This window comes from Gouania willdenowi, chromosome 17 (genome assembly GCF_900634775.1).
Source record: "Gouania willdenowi chromosome 17, fGouWil2.1, whole genome shotgun sequence".
NCBI lineage: Eukaryota > Metazoa > Chordata > Actinopteri > Blenniiformes > Gobiesocidae > Gouania > Gouania willdenowi.
In genome coordinates this window covers 7908998-7932628 of record NC_041060.1, presented here as the reverse complement: position 1 = coordinate 7932628, position 23631 = coordinate 7908998, and the positions used below count along the sequence as shown (strand labels likewise).

Below are 23631 nucleotides of genomic sequence, written 5' to 3'. Positions count from 1 at the left end.
ACCATCCAGTCCTTTGTTTGTGGTATGTGTAAGTCTTACAACACAGAGAAAATTGCTCGATTTCAAATTTTGAGTTTGTGACGTCACAAGCGAAGAAAATACACTACCCTCCAATGGAAACTCCACCTATGGGGGGGGGGGGTCACAAACCCTGACGTGTTTGTGACAAAATCAACGCAGCGGTTGAACACAACAAACGATTATCACCTTAATTGCACCATTCCTGTAGTTATTAAAGCAGAGGAGGAGGAGAAAGTGAGTGTGTGTGAAGCCGGGTGACGGGACAGAGAGAGCTCATCACTTCTTCCAGCACTTGTCATTAACAGTGCCGCTTTTACTGTGTAAATGATCAACTCACGGAGTTACTAAAGAATGTAGGCTTATTCAAGAAGTGAACCGCTTAAATTTTGTCCCGGTAAGTTGCAGCTGCAGCCTTGTCACTGTAGCGGAGCGGGAGGGAGAGGCTGCTGCCTCGGCTCTACACTCTACACACAGTGAAGGAAGGGGCAGGAAAGGGGAGGTCTATGCAAATCCAGGGACACACCCCCCAAAACAGAGCGCTCTCATAGAACTCGTTTTTAAAGGGTATTAAACCTCTTCTGTTGCTAAATTCACGTTATGTTTTGACCAAACACCAGCACAGATATGTCATTTAGACCACAGGGAACTGTTTTAAATGGTGAAAGTGTTTCATAATATGTCCCCTTTAAAGCCTGGTAATTCAAGTTTCGTTTGGTGGAGTTATGGTCCAAGTAGTATCCAAATATATTATGTTTCATTTATTCAGACGACTGTTTTTCAGTAATATTACACTTTGATCTGACGTGTTTCAACTGTCAGTCTTCTTTAGCGGTGTCTGCTGATCGCTTTGATGTTTCCTTGATAATTCCAACAAGTTATTTTTGACTCCTTTTTGAAGGATACTTTTCAGTTTCATTTATTTGTTTCATAAATTCTCTTTTTCTGGAAATTTTTTAAAAATTAAACATGTCGATATGAAAGTAAATTTCCTGAAAAACTGTTGTCTGAATAAATGAAACCTTAATGTATTATTAAAAAAAAAGACAAAAAGAAGTTGCTGGAATTAGTGTCCAAATAACCTCTGACTATCAACTGAGTGGCAAACAATAGATGTTTGAAAAATTTGAGATTAGATAATTTTACAAAAATAATTACACAGCTTTTGTGAAGGGGGCATCAGTAAATACATAACACAGTCTGGTTTGTTTGATCTGATATGTTTAAGTGCTTGCTGTAAACTTCCAACTTCATTTTTGATTTATTTATATATTAATGTATTGAATCATGTGACTTAATACATTGCTCCTATTGGCCGGCGAGCTATTCTACAACATGATCCTCTTTTATAAAAATAAAAAACATATTTATGGCCAGGATCGCTCCTGACTTGGTTCAGAACCAATAAATCTTATTGCATTAAACAACTAAAAATTAGTATTAATAATAGTTTTATCTTGTGTGTGCCAAGCTTTATTCTTTGTCGATTTCCTAAATGGTGAAAGTTTGTTTATTTAGCAAATAAAACATATGTATAATTTATTTTTGAAAACGATTTTAAAATGTTTTTTTTCTCGATTATGTAATTTTTATAATCGAGTAATAAATAAAATCGTAATTAATTTTAAATTAATTGCACAGCCTTACAATTAGTCATGTGATGTGCGACTTGTTTATTTCAATGTTTAAAGATGTCATGAAACGGTCAAAACATAGTTTATAATGGACTTCTTGAAATAAACCTGGATTTAAGAATTTTTTTTCTCAAAAGGTGTGTTAGACATTTTTAACATTTAACATATTTTTAAACTGTAGTAGCCACAAGAGCAATGTCTGTGTAAAATACAGCACCACACCCAGAGTATGCACGATAAGCAATACGCGTTTTTTCTTTTTCTCAAGCCCAATTTATGACTTTAAACAAGTGTGACTACAAATCTAATCACACTAAGTTTTAAAAATGTGTTTATTAAAAAGGAAGCAGAGTTAAAGAAAACATCAGAATTCTTTTTATCAATTCTGTTCCATCCAGAAATGGAATTCCTCACTAAACTCTTTTAATTGGGACTTCTTTGTTATTGTTGGTGGGGCTTAAGGGAATGTTTTAGACGGTAGCATTACAAAGAGGAAGATAAATTTGTTGGATATAAATCTTCCTACCCTACTTTAGAAATATGAATTGTTAAAATTCCCAGATTGTTCGCTCAATTAACAAAATAACTTCCAAATCTTTTGCCTGAATAATCGAAAAACTGATTTGTTAAATTGAAAAGCTTTGATGGATGCCATCTGTCTTTTTTAAGAGAAATCCTGCCAGTATGAAGTGAACGAATGAGAGGGGAGGAAACGAAGCCGGCAGCTCTGGATTAAGAGCTGGGTGTGGTACATAATCGTCGTGTCCACAGAGGGATTACACTGTGCAAACATCATTTTTGGGGGGTGTTCGGGCAGATTGCACACTGTAGAGATCAATTTTTCATCAGTGTCACAGATGTAGGAAGGCATCAGGGTGAGCGTGACAAACACACCCGAGAGGGAGGACCAGGATAGAGGCTGTGTTCGAAATGGCATACTCCATACTATACACTACAGACTCAATAAGTATAAACAGTCTACTGTATACTATGATTAGGATGATGACTGTTCCCACTGAAGCGTACTTCAAAGTTTCCCAAGATGCATTTCGAACCTACAACGACAAAAACCTGCACTGAGGCTAAATATCTCAGTGGATTCTCCACCTTCTGAAAACATTTAATTGAGAAGGTGACCAAGTAGAATATCAACATGTGGTCATTTGATCCATAAAACTCGCAGAAACACATTTCGTGCAAAAATTTTGGAGATTTTTGGAGACCCGCCATTGTGCTACGGACAAAACTTTTGCTTAAAGCTGCAGTATGTAAGTTTTTTGGCATCATTTGGTCAAAAATCCATAATCATCTTGGAGCATATTGTAATCCAAAGTGTTCTGAGTGGACAGTGAATCTCTTCTCCCTCTCCTAGTTTATAAATCCAGGAGTGTGATGCTAGACTTCAGCCAATCAGAGATCTTTCTACAAACACATGTGCTCTGGATTGTTTTGGGCATTTCTATTGGCTGCTCGACTGAAGTCAGGCGCGTTCACGTACCAAATGCAATGCCGAACATTCCAGCAGAAGTCGTTAGACACAACAGTTATACAGCAAATAAAGTACTGAAAGTGGAAAAAATGTGCAGAAAAGGCATTGAAATTTGATGAAGTGGCAGAAATGGGAGTAATGTAGCACAAATGCATTAAAAGGAGCAAAAGTATGGCAAGAAAAAGTGAGGAAAATAGGTTAAAAAATGTCAAATTTGGTGTAGTTGAAGAAAAAAGGTAAATAAAAGCATAAATGGGCTCAAATTGTTAAACAAAATATTCTTAGTTTCTTGAAGGCATCTTGCGACTCCCTCCCAGTGTCTCCTGACCCCAAATTGGGTCCCGACCTCAAGGTTTAGAACCCCTGTTTTAGACGATAAATAAATAAAACTCCTTCCAGTTATGCAGAAAGATCTTTTAGCATCAGTTGCAGCTTCCGGTCTTCCCGCATTCTCTGCAGGCTTTAACAGCTAGATACTGTATGGACAGTCCATTTATATCATTAGATTATATAATGAAAGCATACAGTCTTCCTTTTTCATGTCACTTTTTGTTAAGATATGTGAGGTTTACACGTTTATTTCTTCATTAAAACAAAGCAGAGTAAAAGGTGCAGGGAGATGACAAATGCAGTCCACATCAATCAAATCAACTGGTAAATGTAGATAGACTTTTTTACAGCCAAATAAAAAACGTAATAAAAAGTCAGCACTGAGTAATCTGAAATACAACACAGAGGATAGAGGAGCATGCATGTCACTGATGGCCATCTGTGCTACAATGACCTTTGTTTGCAGTGCACCGCCCTGCTGTCCTGCTGCTCTAAAATGTTGTCACTGTTACTCAGGTAAAGAAATTATTATTCAGGAAGTGAGTCGCTTCTTCTGCAGCAGTTTTTATAATGACCGCAAGACATCAAGGTTACTCTGTAAGTGAGACAAACAAAAGCAGCAGTCGGACACTTTGTAATACAGTGGAAAACCAATAACTGTGGTGTTGTGTTTATTCTGCTTGATTCACTCCAGTTGTTTCTCTTGCAAGATCATTTGCATTCACATTTCAAATGGCGTAAACTAAAGTTTAATGGCAAGAGAAATGCAATATTCTTTTTAAGACGCACCAGGGAGAGTTCAGATGAGATCTCACACCAAAAAAAACATTTTATAGTAAACAAACTCTGGTTGATTTACAATACAATGCAATAAGTACCATTTGAGTATGGCAGGATTATGCAACTCCATTCTCTTTACTTTTTTTTTTTTTTTTAAGGAAAAAAGCTGATGTTCTTATAGTATAGAAATAGGAAATGTTCAGAAACCAAAGTAAATGCAAAAAATTAAGCAAAAATTAGACAAAAGAACTTGAATCAATCACAATGCCTGCAAAACACAAGATGATACAAAAATACTTTAAAACTACAAAAAAAATATACAAAACAAGAACACAAACACAACAAATGACTTCAAAACACACAAAAGACAACCAAATATAAGATGACTTGAAAAGCACACACAAAACTACAACAAAAATAAAGAAAATGACAACATAAATACACCAAAGACAACTAAGATACTAAAAATTATATCAAAAAAACAAAATGACTACAAAAATACTCAAAAGTAAACAGAAAAATACACAAGACGACAACAAACAGACACAAAATGAAAAATATGAGAACTGAAAAGGACGAAATCACAATAAATTACACTAGCTTATGCAAAACAGAAACAAAAATACACACAATTACTCCTATTGTAAAACCCCAGAAGAGCAGGTCTCTCACATCTATGGACACAGGTCAGATAGTGGATCCCAGAGCTCACAGTAAACATAGTGATGCTGCATTTAGTTGTTATGCTGCAAAGAAGTGGAACACACTGCCAGCAGAGCTGGAGTCAGCAAAGGGCTGGGCAAAAAAATCGATTTATAGAATAGATAAACAGTTTTTATTTTGCAAATCTGAGTTAAATATATATATATATATATATATATACACACAGGTATATATATATATACCGTATTTTTTCGGACTAAAAGGCGCACCTAAAATCCTTTAATTTTCTCAAAAATCGACAGTGCGCCTTATAATCAGGTGCGCCTTATGTATGAAATTAATATGTCAAAATGTTTTAGTACAACTTTGGTAAACTATGGAGCTGCACTGCTTAATGAATTTTTGGCACTTTAGGGCTACCGTAGTCAGACGCCTCGTAGAGTGATATGTACCAGTACTGTGCTTCAACATACTGAACTGAAAAAGTGAGTGTATTGTTCTGTATTTTATGTGTTAAACCTGAACAATGTTGAGAGTTATTGTTGATGAGTTGAGTAAAGTTTGACTTATCTGACTTTTGTTTCGCTTAATGCGTCGTAATAATAATAACAACAACAAACCGGTGCACCTTATAGTCCGGTGCGCCTTATGTATGAAAATAGACCCAGTCAGACCCATGCATTGATAGTGCGCCTTATAATCCGGTGCGCCTTATAGTCCGAAAAATACGGTATATATATTTTTTATTTTTTTTCCCCTGACTTTTTCGCATTCCTTCCTTGTGGGTTGCCGTAGAGCAATATGCGCCAGCCCCCCCTTTGTTTACATTTGTTTGCCCTTTGAGCACAAAGCACAAGCTTGGACGAATGCATAGTGACATTAATATTATGCTAACATTTATTTATTTCACACAACGTGTGACATGTTTAGCTTTTATCCATCCATACAAGTGTTAAATCTGACCATAAACTAATCAATGGCTCTGTTTGGCTTTATGACAGTAAGACGTGTTCTTTTTATTTGATCTATTCCTTATATGGAGTGGTTAGCATTAGCTATTAGCCCAGTGTGTCGGTGTGTTAGCTTAGCATAGTTAGCTTTAGTTGAGTTTCCAGTTCATAATCGTTGCTACATGTTCATCTCTGTCCCCGTGTTCATGAAACTTTGGGTGGACATGACGCAGGAACTTGGATTGGTTCACTTTGTTGGATGATTATCTGGTTTCAACCAAGTAGTGGTCCATGATGTATCGCAGCACGACAGCTTCATATTCTTACCGGTGAGAATGTTTTTGACAATAAATCATAAACTTTAAAATATCGCACAGTCCTAATTCAAACACAAAAATGCGGCAGCCAGGTTTGTCCTACTGTCCTGAAAATGGATGAATACAGTCTTACGAACCAAATGACACCAGATGTTCTCAAAACAATTTTTGGTGTGAAGATAAACACAACAATCAGTGTGATGCAACTATTCCTCGGGCAGCAAAAGGAAACAAGCAGAAGGATAAAAGGAGCAGGAAAGAGGCCACTGAGCTCACACTGATCTTTAGTCATCCATTAGTGATGAGGATGCTGACAGCATAAGTGAATAGGATGTTTGCAGGAAGAGGAGAGACTGAAGGAATACGTCTGATGAAAAGACATTAACCTACCGTACAACTGGGAACATTCAAATTGTAAAGAAAGAGACAAGAAAACTAAATAAATCGCCATATACCTTTTAATACACAACAGGCCCCCAAAAAGGGTTACAAAAACTTTCCATGGCTTATCGCTTTAAATATGTAATCATTGGCACCAGTTTTCTTTGAGTTAGCAGCCCCGTGCACACAGCAAATCTAGCAATTATGTTTGGGATTGATGTAGCAATTACTATTGACTGCCCGTGTATCATTTGCATGGACACAATTGCATCAGTAACAAGTTTTAAATTCAGGTTGGTCGAGCTTAAGACATCATGGCAGACAGATAATCGAACCAGGCTGCTAATCCAGACACAATCCAATAATGCTGAGGCAAAACATTTCGAATCTTCAAACTCGTAACTGCACTCTATCCCTTTAACTGTATTTGTAGGTGCAGACTTTTGTATTTGCAGCAGACGGACCACAAATGTTGCACGCAGACAAAATGCACTACTACTTTTGTGTGTTGAAACTTAAAGCTAGGGTAGGTAATTTTCTCTAGATACACTTTTTTACAAGTTTTTGGTTGAAATTGTCTTTATTTCCTGACAGAAAATAAGATCTTATGTGCCCTGAAAAAGAAACGAAGAAAATGGGGTGGGGGGGTAAAGGCGGAGCCGTCGGGGAGGCTACATTCAAAAATCACTACTCTACCCTACCTTTAAAACTTTTGTGAATGGGCAGAATGGACCAAAACTCATATCTCAATATATTTTTCTCAGAATGGATCCCCGTTAACTTCTACTGTGGTGGTTGTTAATCTTCCTGGGGTCCATAACAAAAAAAATTCAGGTTCTAATACATGAGAGAACAGAAAATTTAAAAGACAGTTAAAATATACAGAAATATTCCATAAAAAGGTACATTAAGAGACATTTTCATTACACCAATAAAAAAAATAAAAATAATGATATATACTTTAAGATTGGTAAAAATATGATTTTAGTCTTATTAAAAATGTGTAAAGTTGACATGTCTTTCACCAATATGAATTTCGACATATTTAATTAAAATGAAGTCTGATACGAAAGACAACTAGAGTTAAATGTGCTGATGAAAAATGGCACACAGGCACATTTATTAATAAACAGCTGCACAATATGTGCCACTTTTGGCTTTTCCTTCTGCAAGGTGGTGGTTCTCAAACTTTTCAGCCCGAAACCTCCAAAATAAAGGTTCTGGAGACCGGGGACCCCACTGTACCTGAAGGTGGTTGAACACAGACATGAACATTGAAGAACAGTCATGTGGAGACAGGGTCATTTATAATGGGACATTTCATCTTAAAGGATGTAAATCCTTTTATTAATCAGAGCTAAAATTGGTTGAAAGGGACAAAAAATGGTGGAAGTGGTGGTGAAATGGGATTTTAACAACCACGGAAATTGGTTAAAAGTTGCAAATTAGAGAAGCCAAAAACAGACAGTGTCAATATTGGCCTAAAAGTGGCAGAAAAGAGTAGGAAGGAATTAGTTTAAACTGGCAAAAATGGGCACGACAAATCATGAATGTGGTTAAATTGGCAAAAAAATAAGCATGAAATATTGAGAAATTAGATTAAAAGTGACAATAATCGGTCAACATGGGATAACAATAGGAGGGAAAAGTGGTGGAAAGCGTTTATAATTCAGTAGTGATGTCCTGATACAACTTTTTCACTTCTGATACAATACCGATATTGTAGCCTTGGGTATCGGCCGATGCAATACGATATCAGCACAAATTATACATACGTTTATGACTTATTTTGTAGTGTGGAATGTTAGAAAGGGCTTGATCAAGTGATGTTACTCAAACAAACAACAATAGTCAGCAACAGTAAGTATGAGAAAAACGGACCCATTCATTATTAACCAAGTGGTTTTAACCTTCAACATAATATCTACAGTATTATACAATTGAATAAATACAATATAATATAATATATATCAGAGATTTTAGATGCAGTCCAATAAAATCTGATTCGTTTTCTGGCTGATATCGGACAAATATCTGATTTCGATATCGGATCGGAACACACTATAATTAAGTGCTGAAAATGTCTTGAAAGTGGGCAAAATGTGCAGAAAAGGGCATTAGAATTTCATGAGGAAGTGGCAGAAATGGAAGTAATGTATCAAAAATGCAATTAGAAGAGCAGAAATATGGCAAGAAAAAGTGATGAAAATAGATTAAATTATGGCATGTTTGGTGTAGTTGCAGAAAAATGGTAAAATAAGCAAAAAACGAGTACCGTATTTTAATACAAAATAAGCTATAAAAAATACATATATCAATAGACAATATTGTCATTTTCTATATCGCCAAAAAAGAAAACTTGATATATCCTAAATCTCGGTATATTGCTCAGACCTAGTTGAAAACGTGATGCGCAGGTCCTAAAAGAAAACCATTTTGTTGAAGAGGCATTACAAGTTTGACGTCTGATTTTCTGAGTGATGTCTAAAGAGATGGGAATCTACCGACACGTAACAGGCACCACCATTATTTTATTGATCAGTCACTCGCAATCAACGTAATGAGCTCCAGCGGTCAAGATAGATGGAGATTTAACATCCACAGAAAATATCAATAGTCATTAAAAGTTCATGAATGCTTATAGATTGTTCACAAATGTGGTCTTAAATGTTGTTTTACAATATAGCAACATTGAAATGGTTTCTTTTTAGTGGCAGGCTGCTGAGTAAGAGTCAGAATGGAGGGCTGGGGGTTGGGGGGTGCTAACATCTAGCAAGAAAGTGCTGGGAAAGTCAAACAGAACGGGCCACATTCCTGCTGCTCAGCGTCCGTTAACCCTGCAGCTGCATCTCAGTATACTTGAGAGTCCCGTTAACTGCAGTGTGGCGACAACACAAAGGTGCCACACAAACATCGAGCCTGCCGGAAACCCTCCAGGGCAACATGCTGGGTAATGTCAGCTGAAGAAAGACCAAAATGCTAATAGCTCTGGCATTGAATTTATTCACCCGTGTCGATAAGAAGGGGGAAAAAAAATTCTACACTGGCCACGATTACATGATTTTTTTTATTTTGGAATTAATTGTTCAGAAAAAAATTATTCTGAATTAATTACTCCAAATTAAATTATTCAGAATTAAAAGTGTTCTGCTTCTTGTTTACATGGAAATTGTAATAGCTCTGCCTCGAATCCACAGGATTTTGAGTGAAAGGAGAACTTTACGATGAGCCGCGCGTCATTAGTGAAGCTCTGTGTCCTGGAGCAGGGCTTCATGTCCCCCGCTGAAGCCTGTTTTGTTTGCCAATGTGTGTGTGTGTAATATGTATGTTTGTGTTTAACATGTTCATGTTTAATATATCTGTGTGTGTGTGTGTGTGTGTGTGTGTGTGTGTGTGTGTGTGTGTGTGTGTGTGTGTGTAATATGTCTGTGTACGAGTGTAATATGTCCGTGTGTGTGTAAAATGTGCGCGTGCAATATGCCCGTGTGCGCGTGGAATATGCCCGTGTGCGCGTGGAATATGCCCGCGTGCGCGTGTAATATGCCCGCGTGCGCGTGTAAAATGTCCATCTGCGCGTAATATGGCCGTGTACATGTGTAATATGTCCATGTGAGTGTAATACAGTATGTCCGTGTGTGTGTGTAAAATGTAGGTGTGTGTGCGTGTGTGTGTGTGTGTGTATGTATGTGTCCGTGTAATGTGTCCATGTTTAATATGTCCGTGTGTGTGTGTGTGTGTAATATGTGCGCATGTGTGCAATATGTTCATGTGTATGTATTACATCCATGTGCACGTGGAATACATCCATGTGCACGTGGAATACATCCGTGTGTATGTGTATATGTCTGTGTGTGTCATATGCCCGTGTGCGTGTGCCATATGTCCGTGTGCGTGTGTCATATGTCTGTGTGCGTGTGTCATATGTCTGTGTGCGTGAGGAATATGCCTGTGTGTGTGTGTAATATGTCCGTGTGTCTATGTGTAATAAGTCTGTGTGTCCGTGAATGTCCACAAGTTTTGGACTATGCTTCCGTTCATCAACTCAGAATTAATTTAAAGCGGAACTAAACGTTTTCAAGATCAAGGATTTATTCAATTCAAAATGTATTTATTTTTTAAAAACTGCCACCTACTTTGGATTTAAGTTTAATTCAGAATGGCCATTTTCATTTAGAATTACCATTCACACGGTCAGTTTAAAAAGGATTTAATTTTTATTCTGAATTAAATCTTAGATCTCATGTAAATGTGGCCAATGTCAGCTGAAAAAAGTAACTGCCATTTAATTTATTCACCCGTGTCAATAAGACAGAGGGGGAAAAATAATAAACATTTCTGCATAGAGTAATATCCTAATCAATAGTATTCATTTAGTATGGGCTGTGAGCTCCACTGTTTTCCCCACTGGCAATTTGATTTACAAATTACCCTGACCGCCCACAAACTACACACACTGATTCCAAGTGAAATAAATATGTCTGCATCGAGTATCCACAGAGCGCCGCTCGTTACTGGATCATTAGGAGCTGTCGCTCCCGTAAGGCTCCGAGTTACCACATTTTTATTCATTACTCTGTTTTCCGTGTCGAGCTGGTGTGATTGGATGATGTTATGAAACAGCACTCGGTTGCTTCTTATAGTGTTCTGCCTGGAGAGTCCATTTAAAACTTAATCTACCTCAGTCACCCAATAAGGGAAGAATAGTTGGTTTATTGATTTATTCATATTTACATCAAATCTTTATTGAATTTATTTTGGTTTGAATTGGAATAAAAACAATAAAAATTAGATTTAATTACACAAAAAAGTTGTTAAAGGTTCTATAGGCAAATGTTTTATTAGGGGCACATTTAAGATGCTTAAATCATGGAACCTGTTAACCCCCTGCCCCTTTTCTCCCAAAATCACATACCCATGATGAATTATGTTTTTCAAAGCTTCTACATGACCTTACATGGCTAATCTTTTTTTCAAACTGAAGTATGGCCCTTATGTAAAATTTTGCAAACAAATGATACTGAGTGACAACATACTGTATGTTTTAAATACAGAAATCTGTAGTTCACCTAAAAAACAAAGATAATTACATCAAATATGAAGACAATTCTCAATAGAGAAGGTGACAAAGGCATTAATAATTGAACTAATGTATGGAGATCAACTGCAGCAAGTTTAGTGTAAAAAATAAAATGTAAAAAAAAATGTAAAAAGTTCAGTCTTACTTTTCCACAACTGTGCCATGCGTAATGCTATTTTTCACCCAACTCTTTGATGCCGTTACACATGGGTCTTATTCAGCAATGCTTTGACCAATCAGAATGCTTGACAGCGGCATTGTAAAGCTCAGAGCTTGTAGAAATTGGAGATCTAAAACGTTATGGGAGAGGTTGCAGTAGCTCAATTATTTTTTCCATGTTAGCTGTGCTGTATGAGCAACATAGCAGCAGTGCTGAATTCTTCCTAATTTTTGTTTCACATGGGGCTGAATGATTAAAGTCTTTCCACTCCCTTATCTTTTTGTGGTAACAAAGTGGAATGGACAACACAAAAGTGGGTCACAGCCACCACAAACTGAGGCACAACTCAATGGTTCCTGATGCAATACCTATTGTTCTTCATTGCCTTTTTAAAAACTGACATCAAAAAGTTGTTCTCGGGTTTCATGGCTATGGTTGATTATAACGGAGTGGAAAGGAAAAGGAAACGTGCTGAAAATCATGAATCGAACATGCAAAAAAAAAAAAAAAAAAAAAAAAGAAACTAGAAGTCTAGGATTTTTTTGCTTTATTAAGCAATACGCACTTGATATTTCCATTTTTTCCCAAAGACCATGATTTTAAAAAGTTACACAATAGAATCCATACACCTCAATGAGGGATTTGAAGCCAAAAACACTTATGGGTAAAGATTTCCCTTATTTTGGGAAATCGGCGTTCGGCAGTATTAGACAAAAAAGGAGAGAGCAAAGGATCGCAATTTGTAATTCTTGTAATATGGAAATAAGTCCTGGTGGAGCTGCAAACAAAACGCTACCTCATTCACCATTTAAGAAACCACCACACCGCTGAGTGTGCAGCATTTGAAGCTAGCAATCATGCTAATGCTAAAGCTAAAGGCAGCAGAGCAAAGAGCCAGGGGTCAGCTGAGAGTGCTCATCTGTGAAAAGAGCAAAGCTACAACAAAGAAAATGACGGAGTTTACAGCTTTGGACAGGAATAAAAACCTTCCATAAATAAATAAAATAAGATTGGAACATTCAAAATGTATTTTTGTCAGTTATAAACAAAAAAAAATTGGGATCGGCCAAAATCGGTATCAGCAGGTTAGGCTTTAAAAAAAAAAAAAAGGTGATCGGCCAGAAGATTGCAATCGGTGCACTCCTACTTCTGGGTGTCCAACCTTAACCCCCATTAACATCAGCAGTTCCTCAATCCAGGACTGTTGTTTAGATGAACTTTATGACATCACAACCCGCTGTGATGCCACTCGTATAGGTAACACAAACTACAGCTGCAGCCGTGATGTCCCTTATTACACAGTGAAGACGAAGAGGTCAGAGGGGAATGTTAGTGTTAAAACATTATCACTTTACAGAGGATCGACAGCCAGTGTATGAGCTGCAATATTAAACAAATCACTATATTCAACAAGTATTAGGAAAAATACAGTATCCACCAGGACTGAATCATAACCTAAGCGCTAGATCAGACAAGGGCTCATCTGCAAACGGTCACATTTACTGGTTTAATAAACGGGAAGACATTTGAATTCTGATGTAGCTGGTTATGATTTACAGTCCGCATAAACAGGACTGAATCATAACATAACCTAACCGCTAGAGCGCACATGGGCTCGTCTGTGAAAGGTTGTATTTACAGACCTTGGAGTAGCTGTTAGCTTACTAATAAACAGGAATGGGAATGAGCAGGCTGACTTGATAATACTGCATCATGTTTTTCTGCAGTCAGTGCCTTCTCCTCTTCCTTCTCTCTCTGCTCTGTTTCAGGTGTCGTGAAGCTGCTGATGGCAGTTCCTGATCTGTGGTTCACGGCTCAACTAGTCTGGGACACTCTGATGTTCTCTCTCTCTATCCTGTTCTGTTGGTTCTTCTGTCCACTAACCCCAACCAGTCGACGCAGATGGCTGCCACCTCTGAACCTGGTTCTGCTGGAGATTTCTTCCTGTTAAAAGGGAGTTGTTTTTCCCACTGTCGCTAAATGCTTGTTCATGTGGCTCTTGTCGGGTTTTTTTTACTTCTTATGAATTTTATATTTTGATAGCGCTATGAGATGACTTTGTTGTAATTTGCGCTATACAAATAAAGTTGAAATGAATTGAATTTAAAATTTGCAAAAACTTTTGAACACTCTGACTTTTTATTCAATTATTTTAAGCCCTTTTACTTTGCATTATTTATTAGGCACAACTGCATCATGTGCAGTCACCTGCAAAATATAATCCATATACACTCAGCTATTTAGTATTATCACATGTCCAATACCGCTGCAGAATATCAGCTGCTGCCTCATCTTTTATATAAATGTTTTACTTTTCATGTCACAGAAAACAGCAAAAATAAATAAACTATGTCACCAGCAGTGAAAAGCAAAAGCCTAAGATTACCATTTGAGTGAAACACTTTACTCCAAAACTCTCTATTAGAAATGATCTATTCTGTTTTCAATTACACTTGCAGATGGCCAAGTTATCAATCACCCAGAGGACTGTATACACATCACATGTCAATGATACACGTTACGGTTGTAGAATTGCTGCTAAAGTCCAAAAAGTGGGCAGTGCAAACAGTTCTCAGGAGTGACTTCCTTGTTGTAGATTCATTGACTGCAACTTCATTTTGCTTGAGACTCAAACATGTCTTCAGTAACCCAAGTGCACACAGTACTGCAGCATCAGACACAGCCAAAAATCAAAACAAATTATTAAAAAACCTAAAAAAAAAAAACCACACAAAAAAAACAACTTACATTTCAAATCTTCAATTTAACTTGTTTTGGAACAAGTGATCTATTAAAGCTGATATCCGGAGTTTCTGAGAAATCTATGTTTATGTATGATTCTTTTGAAATACAAAAAAACACCTTACTAGTCTTTTACTATGGTCTACTGCCGGTTGCCATTCATATACATTAATGTATATAAGTCCCGCCGTCGTCCTATTTACCCCTATACAAATGAAAATGAGTGCCATGATCGCCCAGCCAATAGGCTTAGACTTCCTGTAGCGGAAACTGTCAATCAGAGTGAACGCGGAACTGTGCACGAAAACAATGTCACGCGTCACAACGGCAACAGGTAAATATGACTTAGGCTCTCACCTGACCCATAGACCTATATCAATGTGACCTGATGCAACCTTGTTATGTTGCGCGATGCACGTGCAGAAAAGTAGAGGCGTGGCTTCTGGCAGATTGGTAGAGGCAGTGGGAGGAAGTGGAGCGGTTTAGGGCGGGACGCCGCACGATTATTGCATCGATCCAAAAAAATTCCAAATGTATTTTTTTAAATCATGTTTTTTATAAAGTCGCTAACATATACATAGCAACTAAACGCCCGATCACTAGGTGCCAGTGAACCACATCAGACCTTGCTAAACTACACACTTATAGATGTATGTGGTTAGTTTTTTTCCCCAAATAATTTTAGAAGTTAACAGAATCAGAATCTGTTGTAGAAGCAAAAGTTTTATGTTTTTGTAAAATGTAATTTGACAGTTTGAAATGTGTAATTAATGATATCGCAATGTATATTGTTTTGTTTATTATCTGGATTTGTCATATCGTGACATGCAAATCATGAATTGTATTGTCAGATTCATGGCAATGCACACCCCTAGGGTATTTTCTATAACTGATGATGGGTTTCTGTTGCATCAGGCCATTTAAAGATAAATGGAACAATTCCTTTTTATCAATCATTTGTTTTTAAATATCCACACAGAATATGAGACAACCACCTTAAACACCACTTTTAATAAATCAGAGAAGCAGCGGTACCTATGAGAGCCTGGAAAAGGTTGCTCTGGAAGATGTCGATGACCCTCTGGATGGAGTGACGGAGTTGCCGGTCCTCTGCGTGGTTCAGCTTGGCCCGGTACTCCTCCAGCAGCAGCAGAGCTCGCTGTGCGTCTGGAGCAAAGCAGGAGAGGTGAGTTATGGATATGACAGAGAACAGAAACTAGGAGATGAATGTGAACTGATCTGAGGCGTGATGGCAGCAGAGAGCAGCTTCACCTCAGCCTAGAAATCAGCTGCAGACGTATCATCCATCAGAGCTGAAACAATCAGCATCACCAGTAGTAGATACAGTACATGTAGATACCACAGGTTGGTGGAAATGTCTAACAATGAGAAGCTAAATCATTGTAACTGTGTGAGACTTACATTTGCTTTTAGACTTATATTTGTATATAGGAACACATTTACAAGTTGTACCTTGAGGCTTGGCCTGCACGATTATGGCCAAAATGATTATCACGATTATTTGGATCAATATTTTAATCACTTATTTATCATTTTAGGTAAAATGTTGATTTTTTTTTTTAACTCCTTCTTAACAAACAATATGTGAACAGTTTAGAGAGCAAATTAAAAGCTTTAACAAATACTGAAATTTAACCAAAAAATTGCCAAAATTAACTATGAATAAATACACTGAGTGTAACAGCAGGCTTAAGCCTACAGGTTTTGAGCAAGAAACACCAGCCTGTCAACATTTTCTAGCTTGAGTGTCTGCTGGATTAATTAATAAATTCTAATTAATTAGGTACTTATGTCAATCAACTAATGGGGGCGTGTCGGCACTAGCGGAGTCCCGATCCGATATTGATATCGGATATCGGTCCGATATCAGCCAGAAAACGAATATCGGATTTTATCAGACTGCATCTAAAATCTCTGCTACATATTCTATTATATTTATTTAATTGTAGAATACTGTAAATATTATGTTGAAGGTTAAAATGTATGTAACCAATTGGTTAATAATAAATGGGTCAGTTTTTCTCATACCTACTGTTGCTGACTATTGTTCTCTGTTTGAGTAACATCACTTGATCAAGCCTTTTCTAACATTCCACACTACAAAATAAGTAATAAAAGTATGTGTAATTCGTGCTGATATCGTATCGGACCGATATCGTAGGGCTGGGCAAAAAAAAAAAAAAATCGATTTAATCGATGAATCCAATTTGTAGATAAAAACTATTTTTTATTTTGGAAATTTTAGTTTAAAATATATATATTTTTATTCTTTTATTTTTTTTTCCCACCACAGTTTTTTTGGACTTTTTTGCGTTCCGTTCTTGTGGGTTACCGTAGCTCGATGTGAGCCAGCCCCCTCTTTGTTTACAAGTGTTTACCCTTTGAGTAGGCTATATGTGTGCCACAGGCATGTTTAATGTTTTATTCACACTATGCTGAGATGCTAAGGTAAGAGTTTATTATTTTTAATTGTAACATTATATGTTATAAAATATGGAGATATCGGATTTCTTAATCAGAAAATTTAAGCTACTGTGAAGTTGCTGTTGCGTTTTTACTTAAACCTGGGTTAAAGCTTGAAATAGTTGAATGACAGAGCCTCATTTACTTTTTATTTTGAGATTTTGTTCTATGCATTTTAACTCTTGAGGACAATCACAGCAATAAATGTGCACTTTTGACAACATATCTGATGTCTAGTCATTTTTAAGTGCATTAAAAAAAAGAAAAATTGAATCGAAACTCGACTTTTTCTTTAAAAAAAAAAGGCAAAATCGCACAGCCCTAGTTTGACATAAAGTCTCATCTTATGATGAATCCGAGACACGACAGATACTGAAAGGAACAAAACACTTATAAAATGATTACTCCTGGTTCTAGTAGAAAAGGCATGCAATGTGAGAAACTAGTCAAGCCTATGGTCAAGATTACAATAAAAGGTGTAAGGATCTCTGGGAAATTAGAAGGTTTATCAGATTCCTTTATTTGAAATAAAAGACAACTCACTTATCATTTGATTTCAGTAATAACCCCAGAGTGACCCTGGTTTAATGTCCTGATTTATTTAAAGCTTCTTTCTTGGTGTCAAATGGTTTTTTAAGCAAAACTGAACAGCGAACCTAATAAATGCATCACAATCTAATCTAATCTAATCTGTGTGAGTGAGTAAATCTTCTTTAAAAGTCAACACAGCTTCAACTAGAATTACATGCAATGAGCCACATGGGGGAATGCTTCTTTTCACAGGGTAAATCTTCCCTTCTGTAGCTTCCTTTATCAGTGATTCCCAACCTTGAAACTTTCAAACAATAATTATATTTCCAAGTTAAAAGTACAAAACTTCCTAGACATTTAAGGATTCTGTTTTAAGCAAAGCATGTTTATCGGACACATTATAAAATCAACTTCTAAAATGACTAAAACATTAAAGATAACCATGTAAAAGGCTTAAATGCCTAAATTAATGCTTATGGTTTGCTCTAAATGTTTATCCAAAGAAAATTCATAAAATATGATGAAAACCTGACAGGACTGATAAACTGACCTCTACCATACAACCGATCCTGTTCTTCAACAGCTGAATAAACAAATACTTTTATTCAACTTTAAACAGTATTTAAAAGGCAGCATTTCAATCACCAATTTCAACATTTTCTTTCCATTTTTGACTTGTCAAACAAACCCATTGGCCAGCAAAGAGAACACTACAAAATAAACAGATTGAAATGATTTGAACTGACATTAAGTTTCATAAATTCAAGAAAAACGTTTTTTTTTTTTTTTTTCATTTTTGTGGAAATATAAAGTTCTACGCATTCAAAAAAAAAAAAAAAAAAATGGTAAAATAATAATCATAACTTTTAAGCATTTGTATTTCTGAGACCCATAAGTACAAGACCTTCTCACAAATTCTATGACAAAATTAAAACCAAGTCCAGTATAACTATGTTTAGAGTTGTACAAAACACTAGAAATATAGATGTATCACTCTAAAACAGACATGGGCAACTGGTGGCTCGGGATCCACATGTGGCCCTTGGTCTAATTACCGGGATATGTGGCCCCTACAGTAGAGGCACAAAATTACACAGAAATGGAAATACATAAAAGACAAACCAAAAACACACAAGTGCCACAGAAATTACAAGAATTATAGAAAACTACATTAAAAAATTACACAAAAATGACTCCTAAAACACAAAATAAAATAAAAAATAAATAAAAACATTCACAAACAAAAGGAGAAATATATACTAAAAAAACACCACATAAAATAAACCCCTGAATACCCTAACTAACTCCAAAAACACACAAAACCAAATAAATGAAAAAATACAAAAAAAACATACATGGCAACAAAAAAAAGTACACAAAACCCTTTTGTTTGGTCAATTTTCTAAATGCTGACATGAAAGTTGATAATGTGGCCCTCGGTTCAGAAAAATCAAATTTTTGTGGCCCCCACCGTCATCTTAACTTGCCCATTAAATCATTAAAGTTTCCCATCTCTGCTCTAAAACCCTCCAATTAATGAAAAGTCAACACGTAACAATATTTGTAGTGCATTTTCGTAATATCTACTTATTCAACAAGAGGTGGTTGTTTGAGATATTTGAAAAAATACAAAAACCCAGTCCAGTATGACTATGTTTACAGTTGCACAAAACACTAGAAATATAAATGTATCACTCTAAAACAGACATGGGCAACTGGTGGCTCGGCATCCACATGTGGCCCTCAGACTAACTCTGTGTGGCCCCTGCAGTAAAGGCATCGAATGACATAAAGAACACACAGAAATGGCAAAAGTACAAAAAGTACTCCAAAAAAAAAAAAAAAAAAACACAAGACGGCACAGAAATATTGAGAATTAGAGAAAACTACATTAAAAAATGACCACCCACACACACAAAGAAAAACACAAACTGCCTACAAAAAACAAACAAAAGGAGAAAATTATACAAAAAAAAAAAAAAACAACACACAAAATGACTCAAAAACACAAAATACCAACATAAAACCCAAATTGACTCCAACAGCACACAAAGCCAAATAACTAAAAAAAAAATACAGGGGGGGGGGGAAACGTGCATGGTGGCTTTAAAAATACACTTAATTAAGCTAAACATTATTTTAAATGATAACATGAAAGTTGATAATACACATTTTTGTGGCCCCCACTGTGATGATAACTGCCCACTAAAAGTGAAGGTTGCCCATCTCTGCTCTGAAAACAACCCTTCAATTAAAAAAAGTCAACACGTTATTATATTTTAAGTCGTGCATTGTTGTAACATCTACTTATTCAACAAGAGGTGGTTGTTTGAGATATTTTAAAATGTTATTATAAGAGTTTATTTTTAGTTGGGCTCTTCTCCAGACAAGGTGCCCCCATAAACAAGTTGGTTAGCAACAGCAGCTAACACCGGCTAGCCCTGCTTTAAGTCGCTCCACCTGGTTGGCACGGCTCGGCTCGGCCAAAGAAAGCTGTGCGACCTAAGTTGATGTGGAGCTATAAAGCCTGAGTTCCAGTCCTGTGTTTCCATAATTGAGACAAACAGCGAGAGTTTAACCAGCAGAACTGGGGGCTAGCCGCCGTTAGCCTTCTGGTTAATATGTGAGGTGAAAGCGGCTTACCTTTCTTTCTGACTGGCATGGCAGGGACTGGCTCGGCACGGCACGGAATGTAGTTCTGCGTCAACCGCATACACACTCAGCTCTGCCCGGGCTTTTATCGATCGTCTCTCGGGCTAAAGCCCCGCTGTCAGCGCTCCAAAGTCGGCGCAGGAGGTAAATCCCTCCACGACGACACCGCCAAGTTCCCAAGGAGCCAAACTCTCGGTGTGACGGGGGACCGACACGTCCTGGAGCCGCTGCTGCTGACAACAACAACAGCACCGTATCCCTGGAAGCCGACTAACAAAACCCCACGGGAGTCCACACTTTTTCCCCGGAGAAGTGTTTTCGGAGCCAGCGAAAAAGCTCCTCCGGAGGCTCCTTTAAGAAGCCGTTGCACTCTGGCCGCCAAGCACGGCTGCAAAGACGGGGAGAGAAAGTGGAAACGCACCGTTCGTAGAGTTGGACCCGCTGTGTTGCCAAAGTCAGTGGAAAAAACTATCAGGTTCCGCCTGCATACAGAGCTGTACTCTGGGTCTGAGCTGCAGGAAACCGTCCGCTCTCTGGAGCTTTTGATGGTCACTCCAAACACGTAATAAACACTTTAAAGTCCAGCCCGACTTATCCCACACTACTAGTTCACTGACTGTGTGCTGTTCGGATTCCCAGCACAGCCTGCATGCATTCCTGTCCTCTGAGCATAAATCCCTAGTCCAGTCCCCTTTTTTTTCCCCCTCTGCCTCCTCCTATGTGGACTGTCTTTCCCTTCTTCCCCTTTTTTAATTTCTTGTCATCCACGTCCTCCAACTCCTCCTCTTTTTACACCTCCCCAGGTCCACAGATTCACAAAGTTTCCTCCAAAATGGCGTCTCACAGAGCTGGGAACTGGGAACCATGTGATTTTCTAAAGGCTGGCCCTCGAACCTGCCGCCCAATCACGCAGCTCACCTACAAGTAGAGGAGGAGGAAAGTTTGCGTTCAGGGAAAGACTTTTTTTTTTAGGTGAATCTTGCACAAACATAGGCAACTGGCGGCCCAGGGGCCACATGTGGCCCTCGATCTAATTTTGTGCATCCCCCAAAACAAATCCCCAAAAATTGTATTTTAAGAAGTTGGAAGGAATATAAAGCCCAACAAAATGCACACAAAAAAAAAAACCTACCTCAACACACGAATCGACAGCAAAATGCAAAAACTACACAAAAAAATTCCAAAAATAAACAAAATGGCAACAAAGACAGACACAACAACCACTTAAACAAGCAAAATGACTACGAAAACACAAGAAACAACAGCACATTACAGAATAACTCCAAAGACACACAAACTGTTAACACAATTACACAAAATGACATGAAAATACAGAAAACATCAAAAATATAGAAAGTGACCCTCAAAATTGCACAAAATGACTCCAAAAAACACACAAAATGACTACAAACTGACAGAACCACAAAGACCAAAAAAAGAACCCCCGGTAATAATACGTAGATCAGTCATTATTATAAATGCTGACATAAATGTTGATAATGTCGGATCAGATGCAATCACACTTTTGTGCTTATGTAGAACATAAAAATACAAGGGACAAGCTTGGTACAACACAAAGACGGAGATGACCAGAAACAATAAAAAGTGTAGAAATAAATCTATTCACAAGGCACTAAATACTATTTCATTCCACTTATTTACAAAATGGGATTCTTTGAAATGTCTCATGAGTCATTCATTCCATTGTTAAGCTTTTTTTCATAGGTTTTTCAAAGTATTTTGAGCAAAATGTTGTAGGCAGACAAAGGGGGTATTCGGATTCAGAAATAAGAGTTAAATAAAAGTTTGAGCACCACTATTCTAAAGCACGAATTATATTCACCATTGAAATAGTGAATTGTGGACTCACATAAACTGTAGGTCAACTTGACACATCAAGTTATCATTCAAAGAAAAAAGGAATGCCAAATAATGCCAAAAACGAGGCGAGTTGGATACCACGCCAGCAAGCCAAACCTGCGTGGAGGAAAAGGGCGATGGTAGCGCCGATGCTACTTCAGAAATACTGAAGGAACTCAAACTATTTCGAACTGAAACGGCAGGGAACTTTGGTGTGCTGAGGAAGGAGGTGAGCGACATAAAGCTGAACTTCGAAGAATTGAAAACAAGGGTGGATGACGCCGAACAGAGGATTGCGGATAACGAGGACCGTAACATGGATCTGACTAAAGTGCTGTTTCATCTGATGCGTAAACAAAAGTATCTTGAGGAGAAGTGTGAGGATCTGGAAGGCCGTTCTCGGAGAAACAATTTAAGAATTTACTCAGTACCGGAGAAAACAGAAGGCCGCAATATGATTGTGTTTATAGAAAAGCTATTTATAATTTATGAGAAAACCTGTTATGACATTGTACAAGATGAAATTACAACATTTTTTCGAGATAAATCTAGTATGGCTATAGAGGCCTTCAGAGAAGATGTGAAGAAACAGAACTGGGATAGGGTGTACACAGATAATGTTAATACCGCCTATGAGGCTTTCATGACAACATTAATAAATCTATATGATAAAAATTGTAAAACATCCAAAACAAGCGCTCATACCAAGAAAAATGCTGTTAACAATCCATGGATGACAAATGGACTGAAAAATGCCTGCAAGAAAATAAACTATTTGTATAGACTGTTTCTAAGAACAAGAACCAAAGATGATGAAGTTAGGTATAAAACACATATAAACAAATTAGTTGGAATCATAAGAAGGCAAAAAGAGGATTACTATACTAAATTGTTAGACAAAAATAAAAATAGTACAAAAGACACATAGAGCGTAATAAATACTGTCATGCAAAAAGGCAAGATAAAAACAAAATTTCCTAATTATCTAACAAAGAATAATGTTGACATTTACAATAAAACTGAAATTGTAAATGAATTCAATAATTATTTTGTAAATATTGGTCCTACTTTGTCACAACAAATTCCAGATGGAAACATCAATGATGGAACAGTACCAGATAATGTTAACAGTATTTTTCTTGAAAGTGTACAAGCGAGTGACATATTGACAATTGTCCAGAAGTATGCCAACAAAAAATCAAATGATTATACTAGGGATGTAACGATTCACTCAACTCCCGATACGATTCGATTCACGATACTGGGTTCAGAATACGATTCTCTCACGATTTTTTTATTTACAAAATGGGACTGTAGACAAATTTTTTTTTTGGGGAAAAAAACTAGAAAATACTGTATTATTTTCCTTTTATTTTTCATTGTCAAAATAATTCCTTGATAAACTATTCAAAACAATGCAATTTAACTAAAAATAAATCTTGAATTAAATAAATAAAGGAATAAAACAAATGAAAATGAAGCCTATTAATTTAAATTGTGGTTCTATAATAAACAATGCAAAACTGCATAACAGTTCTTTTTCTTTTAAAAGTGCAACTGAAA

The 23631-nt window shown here is 36.9% G+C and overlaps 1 protein-coding gene across 15 annotated transcripts in view; it reads right to left on the bottom strand.

Annotated features, from left to right (window-relative positions):
* The window catches only part of dlg1b (discs large MAGUK scaffold protein 1b), a 126496-nt gene extending 105463 nt beyond the window's left edge, over positions 1-21033 (bottom strand). For 8 of the 15 annotated variants that reach the window (XM_028473660.1, XM_028473661.1, XM_028473662.1 and 5 more), the window contains exons 1-2: positions 20200-21033; positions 15577-15708 (exon numbers count right to left, since the gene is read on the bottom strand). In XM_028473660.1, coding sequence (XP_028329461.1) covers positions 15577-15708; positions 20200-20269 — 202 coding nt within the window. In that variant the 5' untranslated portion in view covers positions 20270-21033. The remainder of the gene's footprint in view (positions 1-15576; positions 15709-20199) is intronic. The other 7 variants (XM_028473666.1, XM_028473673.1, XM_028473679.1 and 4 more) reach the window with 1 other exon arrangement.
* Between the last annotated feature and the right edge of the window lie 2598 nt (positions 21034-23631).